This window comes from Marmota marmota, unplaced genomic scaffold (genome assembly GCF_001458135.2).
Source record: "Marmota marmota marmota unplaced genomic scaffold, marMar, whole genome shotgun sequence".
In the NCBI taxonomy this organism is placed as follows: domain Eukaryota; kingdom Metazoa; phylum Chordata; class Mammalia; order Rodentia; family Sciuridae; genus Marmota; species Marmota marmota.
This window is the reverse complement of record NW_026000241.1, coordinates 27,304,360-27,327,011: the sequence shown is the minus strand read 5'-3', so window position 1 is coordinate 27,327,011 and position 22,652 is coordinate 27,304,360. Positions and strand designations below refer to the sequence as shown.

General features: G+C 41.2%; 1 protein-coding gene across 2 annotated transcripts in view; it reads right to left on the bottom strand.

Moving 5' to 3' along the window:
- The window catches only part of Thrb (thyroid hormone receptor beta), a 252,437-nt gene that overhangs the window by 73,676 nt on the left and 156,109 nt on the right, over positions 1 to 22,652 (bottom strand). The window contains exon 3 of one of the 2 annotated variants that reach the window (XM_015489562.2): positions 3,053 to 3,313. The exons of the other annotated variant lie outside the window; for it this stretch is intronic. Coding sequence (XP_015345048.1) covers positions 3,053 to 3,313 — 261 coding nt within the window. The remainder of the gene's footprint in view (positions 1 to 3,052; positions 3,314 to 22,652) is intronic. 2 annotated transcript variants of the gene reach the window in all.

Genomic DNA, 22,652 nt, shown 5'->3' with positions numbered 1-22,652 from the left:
ACCACAGGTAGCAAATTGAAATAAAAGCAGTATTCAGAGCAAAGTGAAAAAATAAATATTAGATACATACCAAAAATAAGCCCAAAGGAAAAAACATTTAAGAGTGCTATAATCATAAAACAATGGTTTGTAAACGATTTGAAGTGAAAGACCATTAAAAAAACCTGGTATTTTATGGACTAATACATGGTTCTGCTGCATAAGACTTTTGATTAGCTCTGGCCATACATGACTGACCAACACCCTACTGCTCTGTACCCTACTCACCAAGATGAGTCCACTGATGATGCGTTTGGATGTGGATGGCAATACTAAAATGCTATAAGAGTTCCCAAAGCTCCCTCTTGGCTCTGTACTTACATCAGTGAAGAGTAGAAATCAACAATTTGCAAGAAGAGTGGAAGTCTACAAGTCCTTCTCAGCCTGGCTGGGTTACTGGTTTGGGAGATGGGTTTAATGCAACCTCAAGCAGTCAACTTATTATTTTGTATCCTATACCATAGACTTATCTTTTTTGTGTTGGTCATGTCCATTTAGTTATTATCAATTACATTCAGGGTCCTTGGAATGGGGTTAATTGGGTATCCTTTTGGCCCTACTACCATTTTTTTTCATGCTTGGATATCAAGGGCAATATCCTGCACATAGTAGGCCCTCAATGAACACTGAAGAATGAATGCATGGAATAGCAGCCCAGGAATGAGATATCAAGGGTGCTCTGAGGTAGGACAGCCAGTCAGGAAATAAATGCCCAGCATAAACGGGCATCAAGTAGCACTTTCCTTGCACTGACTATGTAGATATAGTAGATAATCAGAGCAGATGGAGGAGAGCCTAGTCCAAAGAGAAAAGACAGATGAATCACTCTGCTTTCCTGGTGCATCACTAAATACAAAACAAAAAGATAAGTCTATGGTATAGGATCCAAAATAATAAATGAGCAAAGTTTAGTTTGTAAGATTCTTGGGCCATGATGATGTAGGTTTCTGGGTGGCCCTTTCATGGTGAACCAGGGCATTGCCTTGTGCCTCCAGAAACCACAGAAAAGCCTGCCTTAGTAGTTTATTTTTTATTTTTTTTAAATATTTATTTATTTATTTATTTTAGTTTTCGGCAGACACAACATCTTTGTTTGTATGTGGTGCTGAGGATCGAACCCGGGCCGCATGCATGCCAGGCGAGTGCGCTACTGCTTGAGCCACATCCCCAGCCCCCAGTAGTTTATTGATTACTACTAGAATCATGAAGATGCACTTCAATCATTTAATTATATTTTCTTACTGAGTAATTCTCCCACTTTTAGTGTAAAGAGCCAAAAGAAACACCATGCCCCACCCCATACGCATCTGTCATTCTTCCCTTACTCCAGTCCTTACTAGGCACACAGCACAGTTCAAGGAAGATATGTCATTTAACAATGCACAGCTAGTAATAATTCTCACAGGAATGAAGTCCGTTATTTGGAGAGTACTGTATGTCAGGTACTATGCCAAATGCTTCAATACTTTATCTTATTTCATTCTATCAACAATCATGTAAGTTTACTCAAGGACAGAAAATAGAAGGCTAGGATGCTAGCACCCATAATTTGAAAAATTTGTGATCTTAACTACTGTCCTTTACTTTGGGTCTTGTATCCAGAGACTATTTCCTTTGGCCTTTTGCTTTTTTTTTTTTTTTTTTTTTTGCCTGACCCCAGAGCTCTATGCCTTCCAGGCAAGTGTTTTGCCACAGAGCTGTATCCCCATACCTCTTAAAAAAATTTTTTTTTTGAGACAGATCCTGCTAAATTACCCAGGGTGCCTCAAACTTTTGAAAACCTCCTACCTCAACCTCATGAGTAGCTGGGATTATAGGCATGCCCAGTTCATCTTGCTTTCAAGGTACACTAACAGATCTGAAATATGTTATGTTGGGAACTCTAAATACCTACAGCCAAGGTTTCTCATAAATGATAGTGACATAGATGAATTCTATGAACAAATGAATGTGGATACCAGTTGTGAATGAATCAGATTTAGTTCATGAAGTCCTTAAATCACAAGGACACTACAGTACTGTGGATATTTCACTGTAAACTAAGGTCTGACCTAGTTTTAATGAAGCCTATAAAATTCAAAGATATAATTTGGTCACCAATGCTGACTATGTCTCAATTGTATCTGAAACAAATGTACATATGTGTGTGTAAGTGTGCACATCACACACACACACACACACACACACACAGTCCTAAGTCCTGACTCCTTTGAAAAATCTTATTTTTCCTTTTTCTAAGTATCCCTTACATTTTTCAAACCTCCTAATCAATATGAAGGACAATTCAAACACAAACCTTTCCAAAAGGAACGTGTATAGTTTTGACTACACTTGAACTAGAGCTCGTGACTATTTACTGTTATCTTTGGATAACTCTATTTTCAACTGAAGCAATCTGCATACTCAATTTCCCAGGTAAACTGGTAGCTACAAAGAGCTTTCAAAATGTTTTCAGAAAAGCTAAAATCTTAGCTCTTTTACAGAAATGATAAATTGTGTATGTATGTGTAAGATAGGATAGTTGGCAGAAATCCCTTAATAGCTTTTATGTAGGAGTCTTTACAAATTTTCATTGTTACATATTGGTATACGATGGCAAGATTTTCAAACACACAATCTTTACGATGAGTAGTAATAATTAATAAACCAAAAGAAACTTATTATTATTATTATTATTTTTTAAAAAACCCTCTAAATTGTAAAGAATAGGAAATCTCATGAACTTGGACATTTAAAGANAAAAAAAAAAAAAAAAAAAAAAAAAAAACAGAATGAAAGCCCAAGCTACCCACACTTCTGCTAATTAAAGCAATAGAAATGTCTTCTCCCCAAAGATATAATTTGGGGAGAAGACATTTCCCCAAGCATCCCAATGCAACCTGAATCGGAACACGTGGATACGGTGCCTTGGAGGAATCAGAGACTGAGTATACAGTTACAGGGAGATTCTTTCTTCTGTATAGAAATATGCAATAAATGTTTTCAAAAAGAAAAAACAAATAAGTCCAGTTACCTTTGCATTTCTTCTCTTCCGTCTGGAAGGTCTGGGCACTTGAGATGCTCTGGTCGTTCACATCCTCATGGTCCAGGTGGAATATGGAGCTGGTCCAAGTGGCCTGGATGAGATGCGGTGATGCCTGTTCATTTTTCAGGGTGCTGCGCCTCTCTGAATGGCTCTTCCTGTGTAGGCAGCCTTCGGACATTCCTACTAGCTTCCAGTCCTCCTCCCGGTCTGGACAGTGCTTCGGTTTGTCCCAGGCTGGAAGGCCATTTTCTAGGGGGTTGAAAAACACGAGATGACAAGCTGTTGGTGGTATGGAGGCTTTGCTGAGATGCAGAGTTCTGGAAGGCAGGCGGTTTCTCAATTCTTTGGGGCTGACAGTATTCACATGGACCTCCACTTGAAGGCAGTGACATGATGCGGAATTCGTCAGCCTTGGGCATCTAGCCACCATGGCTAGGTTGCCCGTCCGAGTAATGAACACTCCTGCTTATGCCCAGTGTCTAGGAGGACATGTGTTCCACCCTGGCACGGCTGTACTTTCACCCGTCCCCCTTCCACGGCAATGGCCCAAGAGGAAGTTTACACCCATTTATGTCACTGCTTACATGACCATTTGAGGTCTTGAGAATCAAATCAGGGCTGGCCATGACCTTAGGTCGGATCCTCAGGACATAAAACATCCGGGACTCAGCCTTGTTTGACTTGGGTTTTATCACAGGCTGACCTGAGGGACACCTTGTTACTTAAATGAGAGGCACTCACGTGGCCACACTGAGAGTGACAACTCTGTTCTTACCACCTTCTACCCCGATGGTTGGGGGAAGAGGGGAGGAGAAGAAGAAGAAGAAGAAGAAGAAGAACTGGATCTTTCAAATATAAAAGTTTTGTAAATGATTTCAATGTAGTCCCAAATTGGCAATGAGATCAGGTGAAATGAAGCAGTTAGTACTTTAGCTGTGGCCTAATAATAGAACGATGAGCCCAAAATCTCTTTGGCAGCTGTACCCGGTGGTTAATTATTTATGTGTTATTATATACTTTTTCCTATTCAATTTATAGGGACTTGAGGGTCTGCCCTCTAGAAAATGGAAAAAGATAGGATAATATAATGAAGAATTTCTTATATTAATCTTCCCTGGTTGCAATTTTTCTCTTTTCATATCTTTATATGGATATAAAGTACAGAGCAAAAAAAATGAGCAAATGTGTGTATACATCTATGTACGTACACAGATATTTACAGATATATACTATACATATTCAAAAGTACATATAAATCTGTATAGATTCACAGGTATATATATATATATATATGTTATATATCTGTGTGTATACACACACATATATATCTGTGGAGGGATGTGAGAGAGTGTGTGTGTGTGTGTATAAAATACATATTTTAAAAATATAACCTATCTGGTTACCCATATTTCTAGAAATTCTTAGCCTTAGAAAAACTATAAAGAGTCTTCCTCTTAAAGTGGTCATACACGGTGATTGAAAGACTGTAATTCACTCATGAATTTTCTTTTATGCTAAAGTTACCAAAAGATCCTAGATGCTTGTATCCCTGGTGCTTTTAGAGATAAGTCCATCTGACCTGTGCTCAGCCTAGGGAATTTTAACCTACTTTTCAAACATTTAAAAGGAATTTAAATTATTTAATAAAAGAGTAAAAAAGGCTTAAGGTTTTCATAAGCACCCTCTTTTTAAATTTTATTTATTTATTTTTTATGTGGTGCTGAGGATCGAACCCAGTACCTCAAAGTGCGAGGCAAGCGCTGTAACGCTGAGCTATAACCCCAGCCCTGCACCGTCTTTTTTTTAAGGTATCTTTTTTGTTCTTTTTAGATATAAATGTCAGTAAGGTGTATTTTGACATATTATACCTACATGGAGTATAACTTTCCATTTTTGTGGTTGCATTGGAATAATACTCAGCCACAAAGATAAATGAAATTATGGCATTTGCTGGTAAACGGATGGAACTGGAGACTGTCATGCTAAGTGAAATAAGCACCCTCACTTAATGCCACAAGATATCTTCAGCCGAGTTTGATCAGGTTAGCTTCTCTAAAAGTATCAGCTCCTCCGGGTCACTTATGAAAGTTGTATTGGTACTTCTGAATTTTCATGTTACTCTGAAAAAGTTCTGATGCCCAGGCACATTCTACTTCTACACCAGGAGACATCCATGAACAAAAACATCATCATCAACAACAACAAAGGCATAATCAGTGCCTGATTTTTTGGTTATAGTTAATGGAAATGCTATGGCTTGAAGTAGTTCATTTGGCTTGTAAGCAATGTCTTCTTTAAAAATGTCATACATCATGCTAACTGCTGGGTGTGATATTTAACCTTATTCAGAGAAGAGCTCTGAAAATCGATTCTATGCAAAGGGCCGTGTGAGGCATAGTATCAGGTAAGTTAAATAAATACGGGAACTTTCTTCTCAGAGTTTATATGGTATCACTCATCGCATGGTGAATCAAACAGGTCTGCATGCAGTTCTTCCCCTTTTCAACCAACTACTAGTGCAATTACTTATTCTCACTATCCACTAAAATGAAACAACAGATTGGGATCTTGGCAGACTGCATTGCATCTTAAGCCAAACACGTCTGTGTAGAACTCTTTCAAGCACCTATTATCTAGGAGGGTTTAAGGTTTTCATGAACTAAATATACAGTAACTGAATGCAAGGGTTAATTCTGGGCTTGAAGAAGATTAATTTTATTTCTACAGACATGTGAAGCCTTCTCGCCTATGCATGCTTCTACAGTGCCAACTTTATTTTCAGAGACTCTAAATCCTTAGTGAATTGCACCTTTTAAAGCTTAATTTCAATAATGTTAAAATACTGACATTATTCTTCAGAGTTCCATCCTTTGATTTTTCTGCAATGATTCTTAAAATTTGGTACTAATGCCCCAGTCCCAACAAGAGATTAAGAGATCTGCTCCCTAGAGAAACTTTATGTAAAAGATGCTGAAAAGCACTGCACCCCAAGGGGGCGCTCTGCTTTATAGCACAGCCATTAAAGCTTGCTCAGCATGACCCTAGGGCCAGCAAGGAGGAGTGTCTTTTAAGCAAGGGAGGCCACATTTGGGGTGAGGTGAGGGATAGGATTGCTTTCCACTTTCCTAAGAAAAGAGCTTAAGATGGTTTGGGAAAAGAGCTGTATTCATGGGAGGAATTTACAAGCTCATAATTGCTGTCTGTAATTACATTCACAATAATGATATTCAGTTGCTTAATTGGCAGGTTTATTGGTTGGGGTACTGCTGGGAAACATGGAGACTGAGAAGTCCCGGTTGGGTCATGGGAAAACTTAACAGATTTATTTTAAAAGGATTCTTGATTCTTATCGTCTCCAGAATGGGACACATGCAATTCTTATTCCATTCCCAAGAAAGAATGAGACACCCTTTGCACAGGGCCCTTAAGTTCCACCTACTGGGTATTTTGTTGATAAACTACAAGTTATGTCCACATATCTGTGTCTATGTATGTATGCATACATACACACAGATATGGGTGCATATGGATATTTACATACATATATGTAGATAGACACACATAAACATTCACACACGTAGGGAATAATGGTTTTCAGGAATTTTTTGCTATTACTATACTAAGTGCTCAATCTTTGGTTCCCCCACAGTTCACTCCAATGGGATATTTCTTTTCAGAGGGACTAGCATACCAAAAGCTAGTGATTCTCAACTTTGGTATTCATCAGAACACCTGAGGCATTATTAAACACCACCAAAGATCTGAACTTTTGACTTGGGAGGATGGGGCCTGGGCATGTGTATTTCTGCTCAGTTCTGCAGGTGACTGTGACACCAATGGATTTTGGGGTGAGATTCACAGGGGTGAGATAAATTTAAGGCAAGAAAATACATTGGCAGATTTTAGATGGGTGTGCAGTCTCCACAGGCACTAATGTTTTACATAGCCTCAGAGTAAATTTGCATTATCATTCAAAAATTCTTTAATTGTTTGAGGGTCTTCTGAGTGACACATTAAAAGCCAGATTTTAACTGGATATTGTTAAGCCCAATAAATCCATATATACTTATTCAAAAAGAGTGTTTGGAGCATTATCTGGGATAGCGAGCACATGGTACTAGAACTAATTTTTTTTTTTTTACACTTTTTTTATGTTGTGGTTGGACATTTATTTATTTATTTTTATGTGGTGCTGAGGATGGAACCCAGTGCCTTGTACGTGGTAGACTAGTGCTCTTCCATTGAGCCACAACCTCAGCCTCTAGAAGTCATATTTTTAAAAAGGGGATTCTAGAAAAGATCATATCTTGTTATTCACATGAAGTGTGAACACTTTGCTCTTTAATTGAGCTCAGCTAACATCTGGCTTTTAACACTTCATATTCTAGACATCAAGATAATTAACCAATTTAATCCATCCGTTGTCATGCAAATTAATTTAAATAAATTAACTGGATAAGGGCATATGAACTTCTACTAAAGTAACTAGGAACACATTAACTTGTGTGTGTCAAGGGAGCTTAGACATAAATGAGTGTGAGAACCATCACTTTAATGGCTTTGAATGACGACAACACTGGTCTAAAGGGTCTTTTTTTAAAAAAGAAATAAACATAAATCTCATTAACATAATTGCCTGTATCATATATCTCTGGAAATTTCATTAAAGATGATAGAAAATAAGTCTGTCCCTCAAAAAAGGGGAATTATATTAAAATATTCATGTATTTCAGGACATAATAGCAAGCTGATACTTTGGAAAAGAGCTAAAGCAAAGGAAATAGGATTATGATAAAATGACCAGAAAGGATGAGAGCAGTAGGCTGGGATTTCACGGTGCTCATTATAAGCAGGTTCAGCTTGCATTAAAAGGCCAACTGAAGCCAACCATGGTGGCGCACACCTGTAAACCCAGTGACTTGGGAGGCTGAGGTAGGAGGAGTGCAAGTTCAAAGCCAGCTTCAGCAACTTAATAAGGCCCTGAGCAACTTAGTGAGACCCTGTCTCAAAAAATAAAAAAGGGCTGGGAATGTGACTCAGTGGTTAAGTGCCTCTGGGATCAATCCTCAGCACATACACAAAAAGCCATTGATATTAGATACTGTGATCCCAGACCATATTAGGGGGACAGGCACATAATACGCTTTGCAAACCCAGGGGACCTGTTGAATGATCATGATTTGGCATCAGACTCTTCAGTATGACATCTCTAATTTCCATTTAAATGTTTCACTCCAACTGGTAAGGTTTATTCTTGGATGATTTTTCAGACTATGTACATATCAACTGATTTTTATTTTTACAGCCACATTGGTCAGGAGACTAAAATCTGGCTGAGCATCTCCTACTGAGTTAGGTACTCTTCATCATCTTCACAAACATTAGGGATGTCCATTGGAATATACGGCTTGATTGGCAACCTAAAATTTGAATAAGTTCCTCATCTGCTCTTTCTTATCTTTTGTGCCATTTGAAACAGACATGTTGTCATTGCGCACCTTATTTAATGAGTCGCAGTGGACCTATTAATAACCACCAATTAGTGCTTTGAAAGTTCTTAAGAAATGATATTTATTTCCACCTTCAATTACCTCATTACTCACTTATATTCCTAACAGCTCTCCCTGTGTTCCCTCTCAGCCTCCTACAATCCATTGTCCACAGAGCAGCCAGAGGGAGCTTTTAAAAGTATAACAGAGTACATTTCTCTGCTGCTTAAAATCTTCTGATGACTTCCCATCAATTTTGGAATAAAGTTCTCAGGCAGGGCCTACTGTGGCCCTCCAAGCTCTGGGCTGTCCCTGCCTCTCCTGTTCAGCCACGTCAGGCTGAGCTCCTCTTCTGTGGCTTTGTTCCTTGCTCTTTACCCTCCAGGTGCAGAGGCGTCTAACATGGGAAGCTCATTGCCCCCAGAGTCTTTGCAGAAACTCTTTCTTAGAAGCCTGAGGGTCCCTTTCTAAATTCTCATGTAACTAGCTCTCCATAGTGAGGTATCAGATCTGTCCTGACCAGCTCCCCAGCTATTTTCTTTTCTTTTTGATGGTGCTTGGGATTGAACCTAGGGCCTTATGCATACAGACAAGCACTCTACCAACTGAGCTATATCCCCAGCCCTCCCCAAGGATCTATAGATCCTCTTACCTTATGTTCTCCATAAGACTCATTACCAACTGGGACTTCCTTGTCCGTCTTCACTAGAAATGCGGGCACAACAGAACAGAGACCAGCTCTGCCTTGGTCAATGCTGTGTGTCCATCACCGAGAAGAGAACCTTATACATGATAGGTGCTTGACAGGCTTACCTGTGATGCGGGTTGTGGATATAATGCTTATCCTCATTTCACAGGAGTGGGAACTAAGTTTAGAAAGTGACATGGCTATTCATCACTTGGACTCAAACCCAGGTCTTGTGACTCTAAAACCCAACCTCCCAGCGTTGAGTTAAAGTTGATTATAGTTGCCAAGCTTTGCTCTAGAGTTCTTTTGATAAAGACCTTATATATATATTTTTGAAAGCCTTGAAGAGATTTATTGGAGGAGCAAGGAAATAAAAAGTTGCTTCTGGAAGTCTGGAGATGTGAGTTTTCTGTAAAATGGGAATATACTTTTTTTAGGGGGTAGCAGGGATTGAACCTAGGGGTGCTTAACCAGTGAGCCACATCCCAATCCCCTTTTTTAAAAAAATATTTTATTTAGAGATAGGTACCTCCTGAATTGCTTAGGACCTTGTTAAGTTGCTGAGGCTGGCTGTGAACTCGAGATCCTCCTGCATCAACTTCCCAAGCTGTGGGATTACAGGCATATGCCACCATACTGGGCTATACTATTGTTTTGATAATCAAATAAGTTAATACATAAAAGGTCTGGCTTCCTAGCTGTTGTGAAAGGCTGGGGAGAGGCATTTTGTTGAGGTAGGCATTTCCTTTAATGTTGGCCTGACCATCATCATACCTGGCTTGATTAACTTGATTAACTTGGTAGCTAAAATATATGACAATGTATTTTAATACATAAGAATCATAATAATGAAAACATTTTGGTCCTTAATCAGCCTTCAAGGTCTAGCTCATTGTTTAAGCTTCTCTGAAGCAATCTGCCCATTCTCCAAACTTCCATAATAGGGCTCCTATATCTCCTTCCCTCCATGGGTTACCTACCACCTTGTGCTACAACCATTTACATATGCATATATAATTCCCTTATTTATGTTGTGCTGCCTAGCACAATATCCCAATAAATATTTATTGTGCCCCAATGATCCATAACTTTGCAAAGAGAAAATTATCTCCTAGTCAGGGATTCTGTTTTCTTATTCAAAAGCAACTGGTCTGTCCTGAGGATGACTCATCAGGACATATGATTCAATGCATATTTTACACCATGGACAATATGTCCTCCCAGAGCTGCTGGTGAAAATGAAGACTGTTTTGCTTTCTCGAAACAGGATAAGATAATGGATAAGAACATGGGCTCTGCTGGTCAAGGTTCAAGTTCTGACTTCACCATATATTCGTTGTGGTTTTTGTGCAAATTACTCTCTGAATCTCTCTCCTGACTATCCTTGTTGTTTGCCATGTCTCTTTTGAAAGGCAAGGACCTACCATGTCCTCTTTGTATTATGTTGATGGTACATACACTTTTCCCTCCTTACAGAACTCTAAATAACTGCTTCATCTTAATTGCCACAGCTCTATGCACAATGTTCTAACGTGACAACACCACAAAAAATATTGGGAAGGAATTGAACAGAATAAAGACAGATCTAAATAGCCCAGAGGCAGAGCAGAGCATGTACAATCTTTGATTTATCCAGGGATTTCTACTCATTGATCCATAATGTGCTCCCTACCAGATAGAATCATCCAAAACTGGTTAGCATCAAAGTTCTGCAACGGAAGGCAGCTTGGCCAGGGATCAGTGCTGTGCACAGCCACTGACATGTTCTGTGAGCAGAGAAGATGTTTCTGTCCTTCCTGGCTGATGAACTGATCATCTTTACTTTGTCTGAACTACAGGGTTAGCTCCCATGAACACTCTGCCTAAACCACAGGCTTAGCTCATTCTTTGCTGCCCAGACATGTGTCTGGTGAGGAGCACCATAAAGGATGCCAGAGTGAGGCTGCTGGCATCCCCACACCCTCCTCCTAGGACCTCTGAGACACTGGCTTCTTCCCATTAGTCTACTGACATCTGGGATGGGGAGGGCTGGTCTCTGTGGGCAGGTGGCTGGCTTGTGTTTCCCAGTGCCTTTGGACCCAACCAAGGTGGCTCTGCCTGGTCTGGGAACCATCAGTAGGAGCCTGAAGCTGCAGTACCTGGCTTCCCTGGACTGTCAATCACTAAGGTCTCCAGTACTGCCCTTCCAGATGTTACAGGACTTAGGGATTTAATATATTAAGGCAAGGGAAGGGAGATTTCTTCAAACTAGAGAAAAGTCAGATTGTTGCCTATTTTTAAAATGCATTAACTAATAGTACTTTCAAGATTTGTGATGGAAAGGCTGCCTGGATTGGCAGAGTCTCATTAGTGAACTGCGGGAGAAGTAATGTGGTGAAGATTACGAGAGCCAACATGCCTACAAGGCCTGGCATTGAGCTGAGGTGCAGCAAGTGCCCTGGGTGTCCCTGTCCTTTTTCACTACTGATAATTATCCAGCTCAGATCCACAACTCTCACCTGTAGGATCCATCCCCATGCTCCTTGTCTCTCAACTCAGATGAACATTCTGAACCCTCGCAGCTCAGTTCCAGTCCTACCCACACAGCCCTCCCCTGCTGCTATTCTGTGAGGAGTTGATGTTAATTAACTTGAAAAAATGTTAATTTAACAGCAGGCAGCCGTGTATTGTTTCTAAGATCTTATTGGTGTATGTTTGTATTCCCAGTTATGAAGACTCAGGCCTTCAGGTTGGGATCACACACTGCTTTGGTTTCTATAATTGAAACCTGCAGAATGGAGGGGAATGTTCTGGCCATCGTGGGGGCACTGAAGACACTTAGATCCTAGCTGGGGAGAAGGTCTTCCAGGCTGTTGGCTTCTAAAGGGAATTGACAGTAAGGAGGATGAGAAATAAAGGAATATTTGTTGTTGTATACAAGGTACGAGAATAATAATGCTGATGTTAACAGCTCAAATTTACTGAGTTCTTATTATAAGCCTGGCTACTAGATGAGGCACCCTAAATTAAAAAAAAATACTATTCATTAAATACTTACTTCATCTCAGGTAGCCTCCTAAGTACATTGCCTCATCTAACTTGAAGTAAACCAAGACATAGGTATTATTTCTGTTATCTCAACCAGTGAGGGCATAAGGGTGTCTGGGAGGAGTTAGCTGACTCCTGTGTTTCCACTTGGAGTGTGTGCCACCGTACTGGAAGGATTAGTTCACCTGTTTAGATTTGTGAGCTCCTGCCAGCTGGGACCTTGGCCTGTAGAGTTTTGTGCCCTTGCATCTGAGGCAGGGCCTGAGGCATTAACAAGTGTCCATTGCCTGAACTTAGCATCTTTGCCTTCTTCTCTTCCATGGCCCCATGAGAAATAAGGGTTGGGGAGAGAACCCCCCCACCATGTTTTTTTCTGTCCTCCTACTGCATAGTTCAGTGCCAAAAAATTTCTCATCATGTGTCTTCAACACCCATACCATTTCTCCCAGTTTCTCTTCTTTCATTTCTTTTTTCCCTTTCAAAGTACTAAGTGTTGGTGGCTATTTCAAGATCTAGAGCAGAAGTCTCTAAAGAAAGATGACAAGCATTTGGAAAGAAAATAATGAAGTCCTACTTAACGTCTCATCGAAAAATTTAGAAGAGGTTAAGCTTTAATTAATATTGTATATATACATGTATAAAATGAATGAAGGAACGGATTGAATGCTGGCAGGGGCATTCTAATCAGGGATTCTAATCCTCTGAAGAATAACTCAGCTGCTTCATTCCTGAGACTCTTAGTGAACGTCTACGGACGCCCCATTCAGCCTTTGTCCAGTTACATAAAATGAGCCTTCAGAAATGGCTTCTGTATGCAAAGTCTTGCAAAACTAGTTCCTTTGTTTAGGTAGACTGCCTTCAATTGCTATATGGTTTTATCTTTCTTTTCCTGGGCACCTGACTTAATTTTCCCACTTGTTGAGACTAGACTTCTCTGTCCCTGAGAGCAGGGAATTTAAGTTTGCTATCAAGAGGGGTTTCTCCTATTTCATTGGCAGGGATTCTCGGTCCATTAAGTGAGTGAGATTTGGGAGCCGCTAAGAGACAAACAAATCTTTTCCTTATCTGGCTGCTCCTACTTCTCTGGTTTTCCTGAATATTCGATTAGGCAATCACTATCCTAGTACACAACAATCATCAGAGACGTAGAAATCTCAAGTCATTATCCCGAAACCAGAAACTATAACGATGATAATAAGAAAAACCATTAAAAATTTGTAAAAGTATGTGTTTGGAACATTTAAATGGAACCCACAACAATCTATTTTAATGTTTAGTTTGAAACAAAGTTAAAAAAAATGAAACAATGTAACTTGCTCAGACAGTGGAAACCCCACTCATCTGCATGTCAATGGCTGGATTCACAGGCAACATCTTACATTTATTTAATCATTTCAGAACTAGCTGACCTCTAGAACTAACCAAAGGCTCTGGGGATGGAAAAAGTACTTCCTGCAAGACACAATGGGATCCTCTCCTAGTAACAGTCATTTGGTTTTCCATAATTCCTACTGGATTTAATCAGAATTCTCAGGTTAGATGACTCGAACTTTGAGGTAATTACTCTAAAGGACACAGAGATTCCATTTAGAGATTAGAAAAGCTACAGCTGTTGCAGAAACATTCATATTAAAGAACCACAAATGCACATAAAAAGGAACAGATGTTTACTGCCAGGATTATATTTCTCCTGTGCAAAAGTTCAGAGCATTAGCAATTCTTATTGCCAGTCTAACTCACATTTTTAAAAAAATACAATACATAAGACTGACAGCATTTTATGCTCCCAAACGTGAAATACCCCTTTCCAAAGTAGATGTGAGTCTTTTCTGATTTTGGAAACTAGGACTGGTATATAATTTGTGGGTAAAGAATAAACTTTGAAGCTGGGAATGGTGATACATGCCTGTGATCCCCGTGGCTCAGGAGGCTGAGGCAGGAGGATGGAGAGTTTAAAGCCAGCCTCAGCAAAAGTGGGGTGCTAAACAATTCAGTGAGACCCTGACTCTAAATAAAATACAAAATCGGGCTGGTGATGTGACTCAGTGGTTGAGTGCCCCTGATTTCAATCCCCAGTATCAATAAACAAACAAACTTTGAGATTTATAATTTCTAAAAAAAAAAAAACCGCAAAATGTGAATCAGGTCATCAGATCAATTTTACACATTGCACTATAACATCCCTTTCTCATTACTTGGCAGCAAAACACTCATTCTTTCAATATATTACAGCCAGAGATTAACAACATGGATAAAAATATATGTGTTATTAATAGCATATCAAATAGATCTACAAGTTGTTGTTCCTCTGAGTTTTCATAAAAAACTATCATCTTCCATTTCTTTTTGGAAAAAAAAAATCAGCATCAAGGTTATTGCAGACATTTCCTTCATTTCAGAAATACTTCAACCTAGAAAAATTTGGTTTTCTTTTTGTTCAGGAGCAGAGGCTCTGCCTTATTAAAAATATCTGCTTTACTGTTGTTTGTGATAGCAGGCAAGGCTTTTCGATATGAGGCCTCCATCAGAGTAGAGACTTTTGGGAAGTTTAAAGATCCCCACCCCAATACTATTAAATACACCCAAAACATATTCCATTAACTGGGCCCTAGTGGAATGATTTCTGCAGGGAATCCAGTGTTCCTTTTCGAGGGTCTGGTTTAGCACCTGCACCTCACACATCTTGTCCCAACAATAGAAATAGAGGGAAGAATTGCAGTGCGGATAACTTGGCGCCATAAACAGGCCCGACTGTGTGGTACCAGCTGTTTCTTGGATATTTTCACAGTAGAGGGAAATGAAAAAAAGTAGGTGGGATTTCTACAGTCCTTGGCTTATCCTTTTGGCTATTAGACTTTTCAACTCCTTAAACCAGAGTTGGTGAGCCTGGGGCTGGGGAGGGATCCAGGCAGTGAGTTCCTGAATGTCTGCCCCCAGCTAGGGTCAGGCGTGCCCCAAGTGCCCTGCATCCTCAAATGATTCTAAATTTCTGAGGCTTTGTTACTCCGAGTGTCATAGGAGGACATGCAGCATCAGTGTCACCTGGGAGCTTCTTAGCAAGGTGGAGTTTCTGGTCCCAGAATTGGTGAGTTAGCACTGGAACAAGTAATTCACATGCACACCGATATTTGAGACACTCTGTTCCAGGGTGACAGTCAACATAGAAAGTAGATAGAATTGGTTCCATGTGTGGGCACTCATTTTGACACTTTGGTGGGATTTAATATTTACTACATAGAGATTAGAGCTATGATTTTCCTATTCAGGAAACGGGGTGGTGGTGGTGGTGGTATTTGATGGATTATAGGTTAGGGGAAATGATAGATCAGAAACTAAAAGGGAAAACGTTTAATGTCTTTTTTTCTTAAATAGTTGATAAATTTGGTTCATGAAATGGAAAAATCTAAACACTAAAATTTCTGATTATAATTTCATCTTTTTTTTTTCCTGGCAGGTTTTTCTTTCCAGAGACATCCAACAAAATAAAAAAAAAGCACATATATAGCATGCTTACTATATGCCAGGCATCTACTCTGAGTATGTTCCATTTAATCTGCAAATGACTATGAGGTTGATTATGTTTTATAAGAAGATACTGGAACACAGAGAGGTTAAACAACTTGCCTAAGGTCACAGTGGATAAATGGCAAAGTCAAGATTCAAACCCAAGTTGTTCTAGCCAAGCACACTACACTTCTACTTCTTTATGGGACTTTGTGGGACTCCAATACCCAGTGACTTAGATAATCATCACAGGAAAAACTAAATTCCATGGACTAAAACATGTATTTAGAAGTCTGAAATGGAGCAAATGAGGCCCAGAGAAGTCATATTCTTGCTCAAAGTTGCCCAGATGGGAAAGAACTGGGATGGGTCTTCTGATTCTTGGTCCCATGATCTTTTAGTTGAAAGCATATGTGTTTTGGGTATACAACAAGGATTTATTTCTCAATCTTAATACTGTCTCAAATTCTGACATTTTCACTCTATACCTCAAACACTAAGAGTTATTTCTCTAATTAAAACACTCTTCCTTCCAGTAAAACTTGCCAAACAAGAGTCATCTGTGCACAGAGGGATTCTGTGTCCCAAACTGGCTGCTGCTGCTCTTGCTGCTGCTGATGGTGATGATGATTTTTAAAAAGGTTAGTGTGGGTTCTGCCTTCAAGTGGCCAAAAAACTTGGGAAGACAAAAGCAAACCACCAAGGTAACTAAGCCCTGATTGTTCAGCTGCCCATCTGGAAGGCTGAAAGGTCACCAAATAATTTAATTCATTTTGTGTTTGGGACATTGAGAGGGCCTAGCATGGCCAGACAGGGCACATACCGAGCTTCATAACTCAGTACAGTAACACCACAAGGCAGATGCTCCTCTGAGCTCCATTTATAGGGGAGAAGACCTTGCCAACACATCCATGTATATAGCAGCCCAATTCACAATAGCTCAACTATGGAACCAAGCTTGGTGCCCTTCAACAGATGAATGGATAAAGAGAATGTGGTACATGTACTCAATGGAATATTACTCAGCCATAAAGAGAAGTGAAATTATAGCATTTGCAGGTAAATGGATGGATCTGGAGACTATCATGCTAAGTGAAATAAACCAATCCCAAGAAACCAAAGACCGAATGTTGTTTCTGATAGGTGGATGCTGACTCATACTAGGTAGGGGGTGTGTGTGTGTGTGTGTATGTTTTGGGGGGGTTTCACCAGACTGGACGGGGGGGTGGAAGGAAGGGAGCATGGGAATAGGAAAGATAGTAGAATGAATCAGACATAACTTTTCTTTGTTCATATATGAATACACGACCAGTGTCACTCCACATCATGTACAACCACAAGAATGGGATGTTATACTTCATGTATATCTGATATGTCAAAATACACTCCATTGTCATGTATATCTACAAAAAAAAAAAAAAAAGACCATGGCTGAGAAGGCTGAAGGTGCATTTCTGGGGACTGCTTTCCTAACCCCTTGTGACATTCTGCAGGTGACTGCAGAGAAGGGAAGCATTTGGCACAGTCCCAGAGCTAGCTAAGGGGCTGAGCCGTGTCTGGAAACTTCCTCAAAGTGGCTTTGAGGTCTGGTTGGCCAGTAAAAACTTCCTGAGGGTGAGCTAGCCCTTAGCTTGAATATTGCTTTGAGAGGCTCACCTATTTCCTCAGGAAGTGCTACTTCAGGAAGAAAAATCACTTCTGAAAAAGGACAGCACCAAGGGCCATTTCTTTAGACATATGTTCAACACATTCTGTCCAAATGAACAGGCTGGTCTGATTTCACCCAGGGAACAAGACCCGTGGATGAGAACATGGATGCTTAGGAACTTGATAGGTGTAATCTGGAGGGGGGAAAAAGTCAGAGCTTAAGATACCAACATTTTCAGCTTTATGAAATTCTGGCCTGAGATATTTTCTGACCAAATAGTAACCAAAAGAAGGAAAATATATTGTGCTGCCAATAATTATCCTGTTTATTCTGGAGCATGTCTACCATCCACAGCTTCTGCAGAGAGAACCAAACTTCCCAAATGGCCTCGTCCCAGTGCTCTCTGAGCTTCGTGTGGCACACCCTCCCTGCATGTTTTTCATTGCTGTATTTATTCAGGATGATGTGACTGGTAAAGGTGCAGCAATACCACCCAAACTTGTTGTACCAAGCAAGATGGGTGGCTCACTTCCTGGCAGGTCCCACCTACAACTGCCTCAGTTCTAGGAATGCATTTGTCCGGAAGGATGAGAAAAGGGGGGAAGGAGAAAGGAATTGCCAACACAGGAAGCCTCTTTGGAAGAAAAATCCCATTCCTGCAAATTACCTCTAATAGGAGGCTTATTTGATGATGCCATATATGTGCTCAAAGGGACATAAAGAAACCTCAGTTCCCATCATGCCACGGGGCTCCTCCAGGCTGGCAGTCCTCACCCAGGTTTTTTGAATTCCTGAGGATAGTTGGTAATGCTTGGAGACATTTTTGGTGATCTTAACTTGGAGGACACGTAAGTGTGCTATGAATGTCTAGTGGGTACCAGCCAGGGAAGTTGAGCCAGTCTGCCCCAGGTAAAGCTGTTAGGTGAGCTGCGGTACTGGGGACTGAACTCAGGGGCACTCGACCACTGAGCCACATCCCTAGCCCTATTTTGAATTTTATTTAGAGACAGGGTCTCACTGAGTTGCTTAGCACCTTGATTATTTTTTGCTGAAGCTGACTTTAAACTCGAAATCCTTAGCCTCCTGAGCTGTGGGGATGACAGGTGTGCACCAGCACACCTGGCAGGTGAGTTTCTCATGGTTCAGTCTCAAAGTGTTCTTCCTCTGACCTTTGGCTGCCTGGTTCTGGAGATCCTTGTCTATACCTACTATCATTGTGTCCCCACCCAGCCCGACTGATTTCAGGAGGGCGCATCTGACTGCATTAATACATGCAAAGGTGTGTACACCTGAAGGCTTCAATGCCAGCAGGAACACTTACATTTTAAAGGACTCACTAGTAGATTCTGAAGTCAGCTCTCATCAATGGACGTTTTAGCCAGGGTGCTACAATACTGTGGACACTTCTTTGCGGTAGAAGGGAAAGATGGTGGAATTTTTAAAAGTAACACTCACGTTGTAAAGTCATAATGTACATAAGCACATCTATGACGTGGTGCCAGTGGAATATGATCACGAATGCATTTTTCTTCCAAGCAATGATTTGCACTTGGCATTGATCACAGTTACATTCCAGCGAGAGAAGAAATACTATATGAAACTTCCTGTGCCCTACACATGAACCTTATTTTCGTTTTTCTGCACTGCTAATATTGACTTGGAGGCTTTGAGTTGATAGGACCCATTTGGTAGGTGACTGAAATGTCCTGTCGCCATAGATATTAGGCTCTTCTCTTGACTGCTGTGGGACTATATTTGGGTGACAGGCTGTGTAGGCTTGTATCTAGAGCAAGTGAAGCAGACAGAGCTTTAGCAAACCAATTAGTAAGGACGAACTGCAGAGTCATTTCTTCTCATTTTAAGGTTTAGAAACGGAAGAGTTTGCTCTTTATGCCAGCTTATGATGTTCAGAGCAAAGGGATCCTACCTTAGCTAACCCATGCTGAGGTGACTTCATGGATCTCATCACCTTGTCCTCCAGACTCTGCTTTTCTGACCACAGCTAGGGACAAAGTATGGCAAATTGAGGTGTGGTAGTATTCCATGCCCAGCTTCAGAGGCAAAGTAACTAGTTCAATTGGTTCTGGTGAATGGGAGAGTAAAATTCAAACAACAGTGGGAACTAAAAGGGACCTTGGGACCTCACCAGTTCAGCCACTTCATTTATAGAAAAAGCAATTGAAGTCCAAAAAGGTGGCATGGTTTGATCAAGGCCACTTGAAAAATTATAAGCAGACCAAGCCTTGACCCCTCTACACGTGTGCCATCTCCCAGTACAAAGCTCTACCAGCAGCTCCCATGGAACACAGGAAGAGCTGAGCAGAATCTGGGGTGAACCTGGGTGAAGGCAGCCATCATCCAGAGGAAGCAAATTCCTTGTTTTTGGAACCAGCAGCCCTTTTCTTCTGTCTTTCTAATTTGTCCTCAGAATTAAGGCAGCGGTTGGTTAGTTAGGATCAAATAGTATTCCTTGTGATAGAGTAACTGTCAGACTTTCTCAACCAGCGTGCCTCTGAGAAGTGGCAAACAGTGGCATTCTAGAAGCAGGGTGGGCACCTAGCAATGTGTCATGTCGTGAACACTGGGAGTGCATGATGTAGGGAAAGACCAGACTCTTAGCTGGGGAGGGGAGGGGGGAGGGAGGGGGAGAGAGAAAGAGGGAGAGGGAGGGGGAGAGAGAGGGAGGGGGAGGGGGAGGGGAGAGAGGGAGAGGGAGAGGGAGGGAGAAAGGGAGAGGGAGGGAGGGAAGACTGATTAGGAAGTGTGTCTGATGAAATTATCAATGGACTGAGCCAAGCTGTCCCAGGTCCAGGAGTCCCAAACTCTAACCAATCTGTGTTTTGTCCTCTTGGCCAGGGCACATGGCCATCAAAGGCCTTTATTCAACTGGCACATGGTGGCACATGGAAAGTTTTTGTCTTGGGGCTTGACAGGGTCAAGAGGCAAAGAACATTCTTAATCTTTAAAATCTGGACTCTTACCCAGGCCTCTGTTAATTAAACATTCTAGGCCCTGTGCACTTGGAAGGGTAAGCAAAACTACCATGGATACAGATGCCCTTGCCCGAAAACAAAGATTAGCCAATTCCAGCTCCTGTCAATATCTCCTGAATTCTCCTAAGAAAGAGGCTAGATAATCTCTAGAAAATCCTTGCCTGGAAAAGAAGGAACCATAAAATCAGAGGTACTGTGGAGGCAGGCTGGCAGCAAAGGCTACTGGAAACTTCAGCCATAGACTTCCAGTGGTGCCTTATGCACAAATACCCTGAGAAGATATTTAATATTAGTGGATAATCCTCAAAGATCATGCCTGGAAACTGGGACTGGAAGATTCATTAAGAGTGAGGCCTGTGAGTCTTTACTTCTTGAACCATGGAGTAGGGTGTTCAGAAAAGCTGATAGCATGTGGCTGATGCGAGTATCCAATTCATGCGTCTGAAGCAAGGTAACAGGACAGCTGCGTTGCTCCCTTAAGCTTTCCTGGCAGGGGTGGTGTATCTGACCTGTCGATATCATTGGTAGTGGACCATGATCATGGCATCATGCAGCATTATTGGAGACTCATAGTGTTCCAACCAAGGTGCTGGACACATTCCCTTATTTCTTTTGACCCTCACGCTAATGCCAATACTGAGATACATAACAATCATCCCTATTTCACAGGTGAAGAAACTGAGTATTAAGTAAGGGAAAGTGACTTGCCCAAGGTCACAGATGAAGGGGCAGAGTTATCCAGGACCCTGGGTGGATTCAACCTCAGGCCTTTCCCCTTAGCCCCTCTGTTGCACAGGGGTGGGGTGCAGCATAGTTGGGGACATTATAAATGGCTAGTACATGGCTAAGTGGGATCATGATGGTGTATACTTTCCCAGTTTGAAGATGCAGCATCCTCATTATTTTCTTTCACCTTTTCCCTCCATTCTGTTATGCATATAAGATACAAATATCCAAGGAGAATAGAGAAAACAGCTTCAAGGAAAGAATGAATCAAGAAAGTAGAACACAGGCAGACTATGAAACAAGACAAGCAAAAAGGTCCTCTGTCCTGTTTGTAAATCATAGGAAGCAATAAAGCAAGAGTTGTGTTATGGTTTGCAAGTGAGGTGTCCCCTAAAATCTCACGCGGGAGACAATGCAAGAAGGTTCAGAGGAGAAATGATTGAGGTGTCAGTCTTAACCTAATCAGTGGATCAATCCCTGATGGGATTAACTGAGGGGTGGCTGGAGGCAGGTGGGTGTGGCTGGAGGAAGTGGTTAGTTGGAGGCGTGGCTATGGGGTATATATTTTGTATCTGGAGAGTGGAGTCTCTCTCTCTGCTTCTTAATGTGGGCTGCTTCCCTCTGCCACTCTCTCCACCATGATGTTCATCCTCATCTTGAACCCAGAGAAATGGAGCCGGCCTTCTATGGACTAAGACCTCTGAAACTGTGAGCCCTCAAATCAACTCTTCCTCCTCTACCGTTGTTCTGATCACATCCTTTCAGCTGAATAAAACAAGTTGAGAGTCAAGGAGGAGTCAAGAGGACCTGAAGAGAGCCTGGATGCACCCATCTCTGTCTTCCTTCTCTTGTGTCTCCTGGGAGGGCTTGTATGCTCTTCCTGACCTATCAGAGGGCAGGAGGAGCCACCACAACCTCACTGCCCTTCTGGGCCCTAGGAAGTCACTCACTGTTTCTGAAGACCCTCCTCCTCTCATCTGCAATGTAAAGGCCACCAATCTTGAAGAGGGCTCTCTGCTTTGATATTTCGCTGGAACTGAACAAGTATTTGTTTGCAGCTTAAATCATCGTTTCAAGTCCTTGCAAGGTAAACATCCTTCACGGAGGCAAATAAGCATTTTTCATCCTGTCAATCTGATTTTAAATATCAGGAGCAACTAATACATTTTCTACTTGACCTACCCAGTTTTTGGGGGATGCATACTGGGGATTGAACTCAGGGGCACTCAACCTCCGAGCCACATCATCAGCCTTATTTTGTATTTTATTTTAGAGACAGGGTCTCACTGAGTTGCTAAGCACCTTTTTTTTTTTTTTTCCCAGTATGCCCCACCGCACCTGGCTCTGACTTACCCATCTTACAAGGACATCATTATTCACTAGTTTATTCTATGTGGAATTTCAAGGGATAGACCTATCTTCATAGCCCAGTTGCATAGAGCTGAAAAGGAAAGAGAAAGAGAGAGAGAGAGAGAGAGAGAGAGAGAGAGAGAGAGAGAGAGAGAGAGAGAGA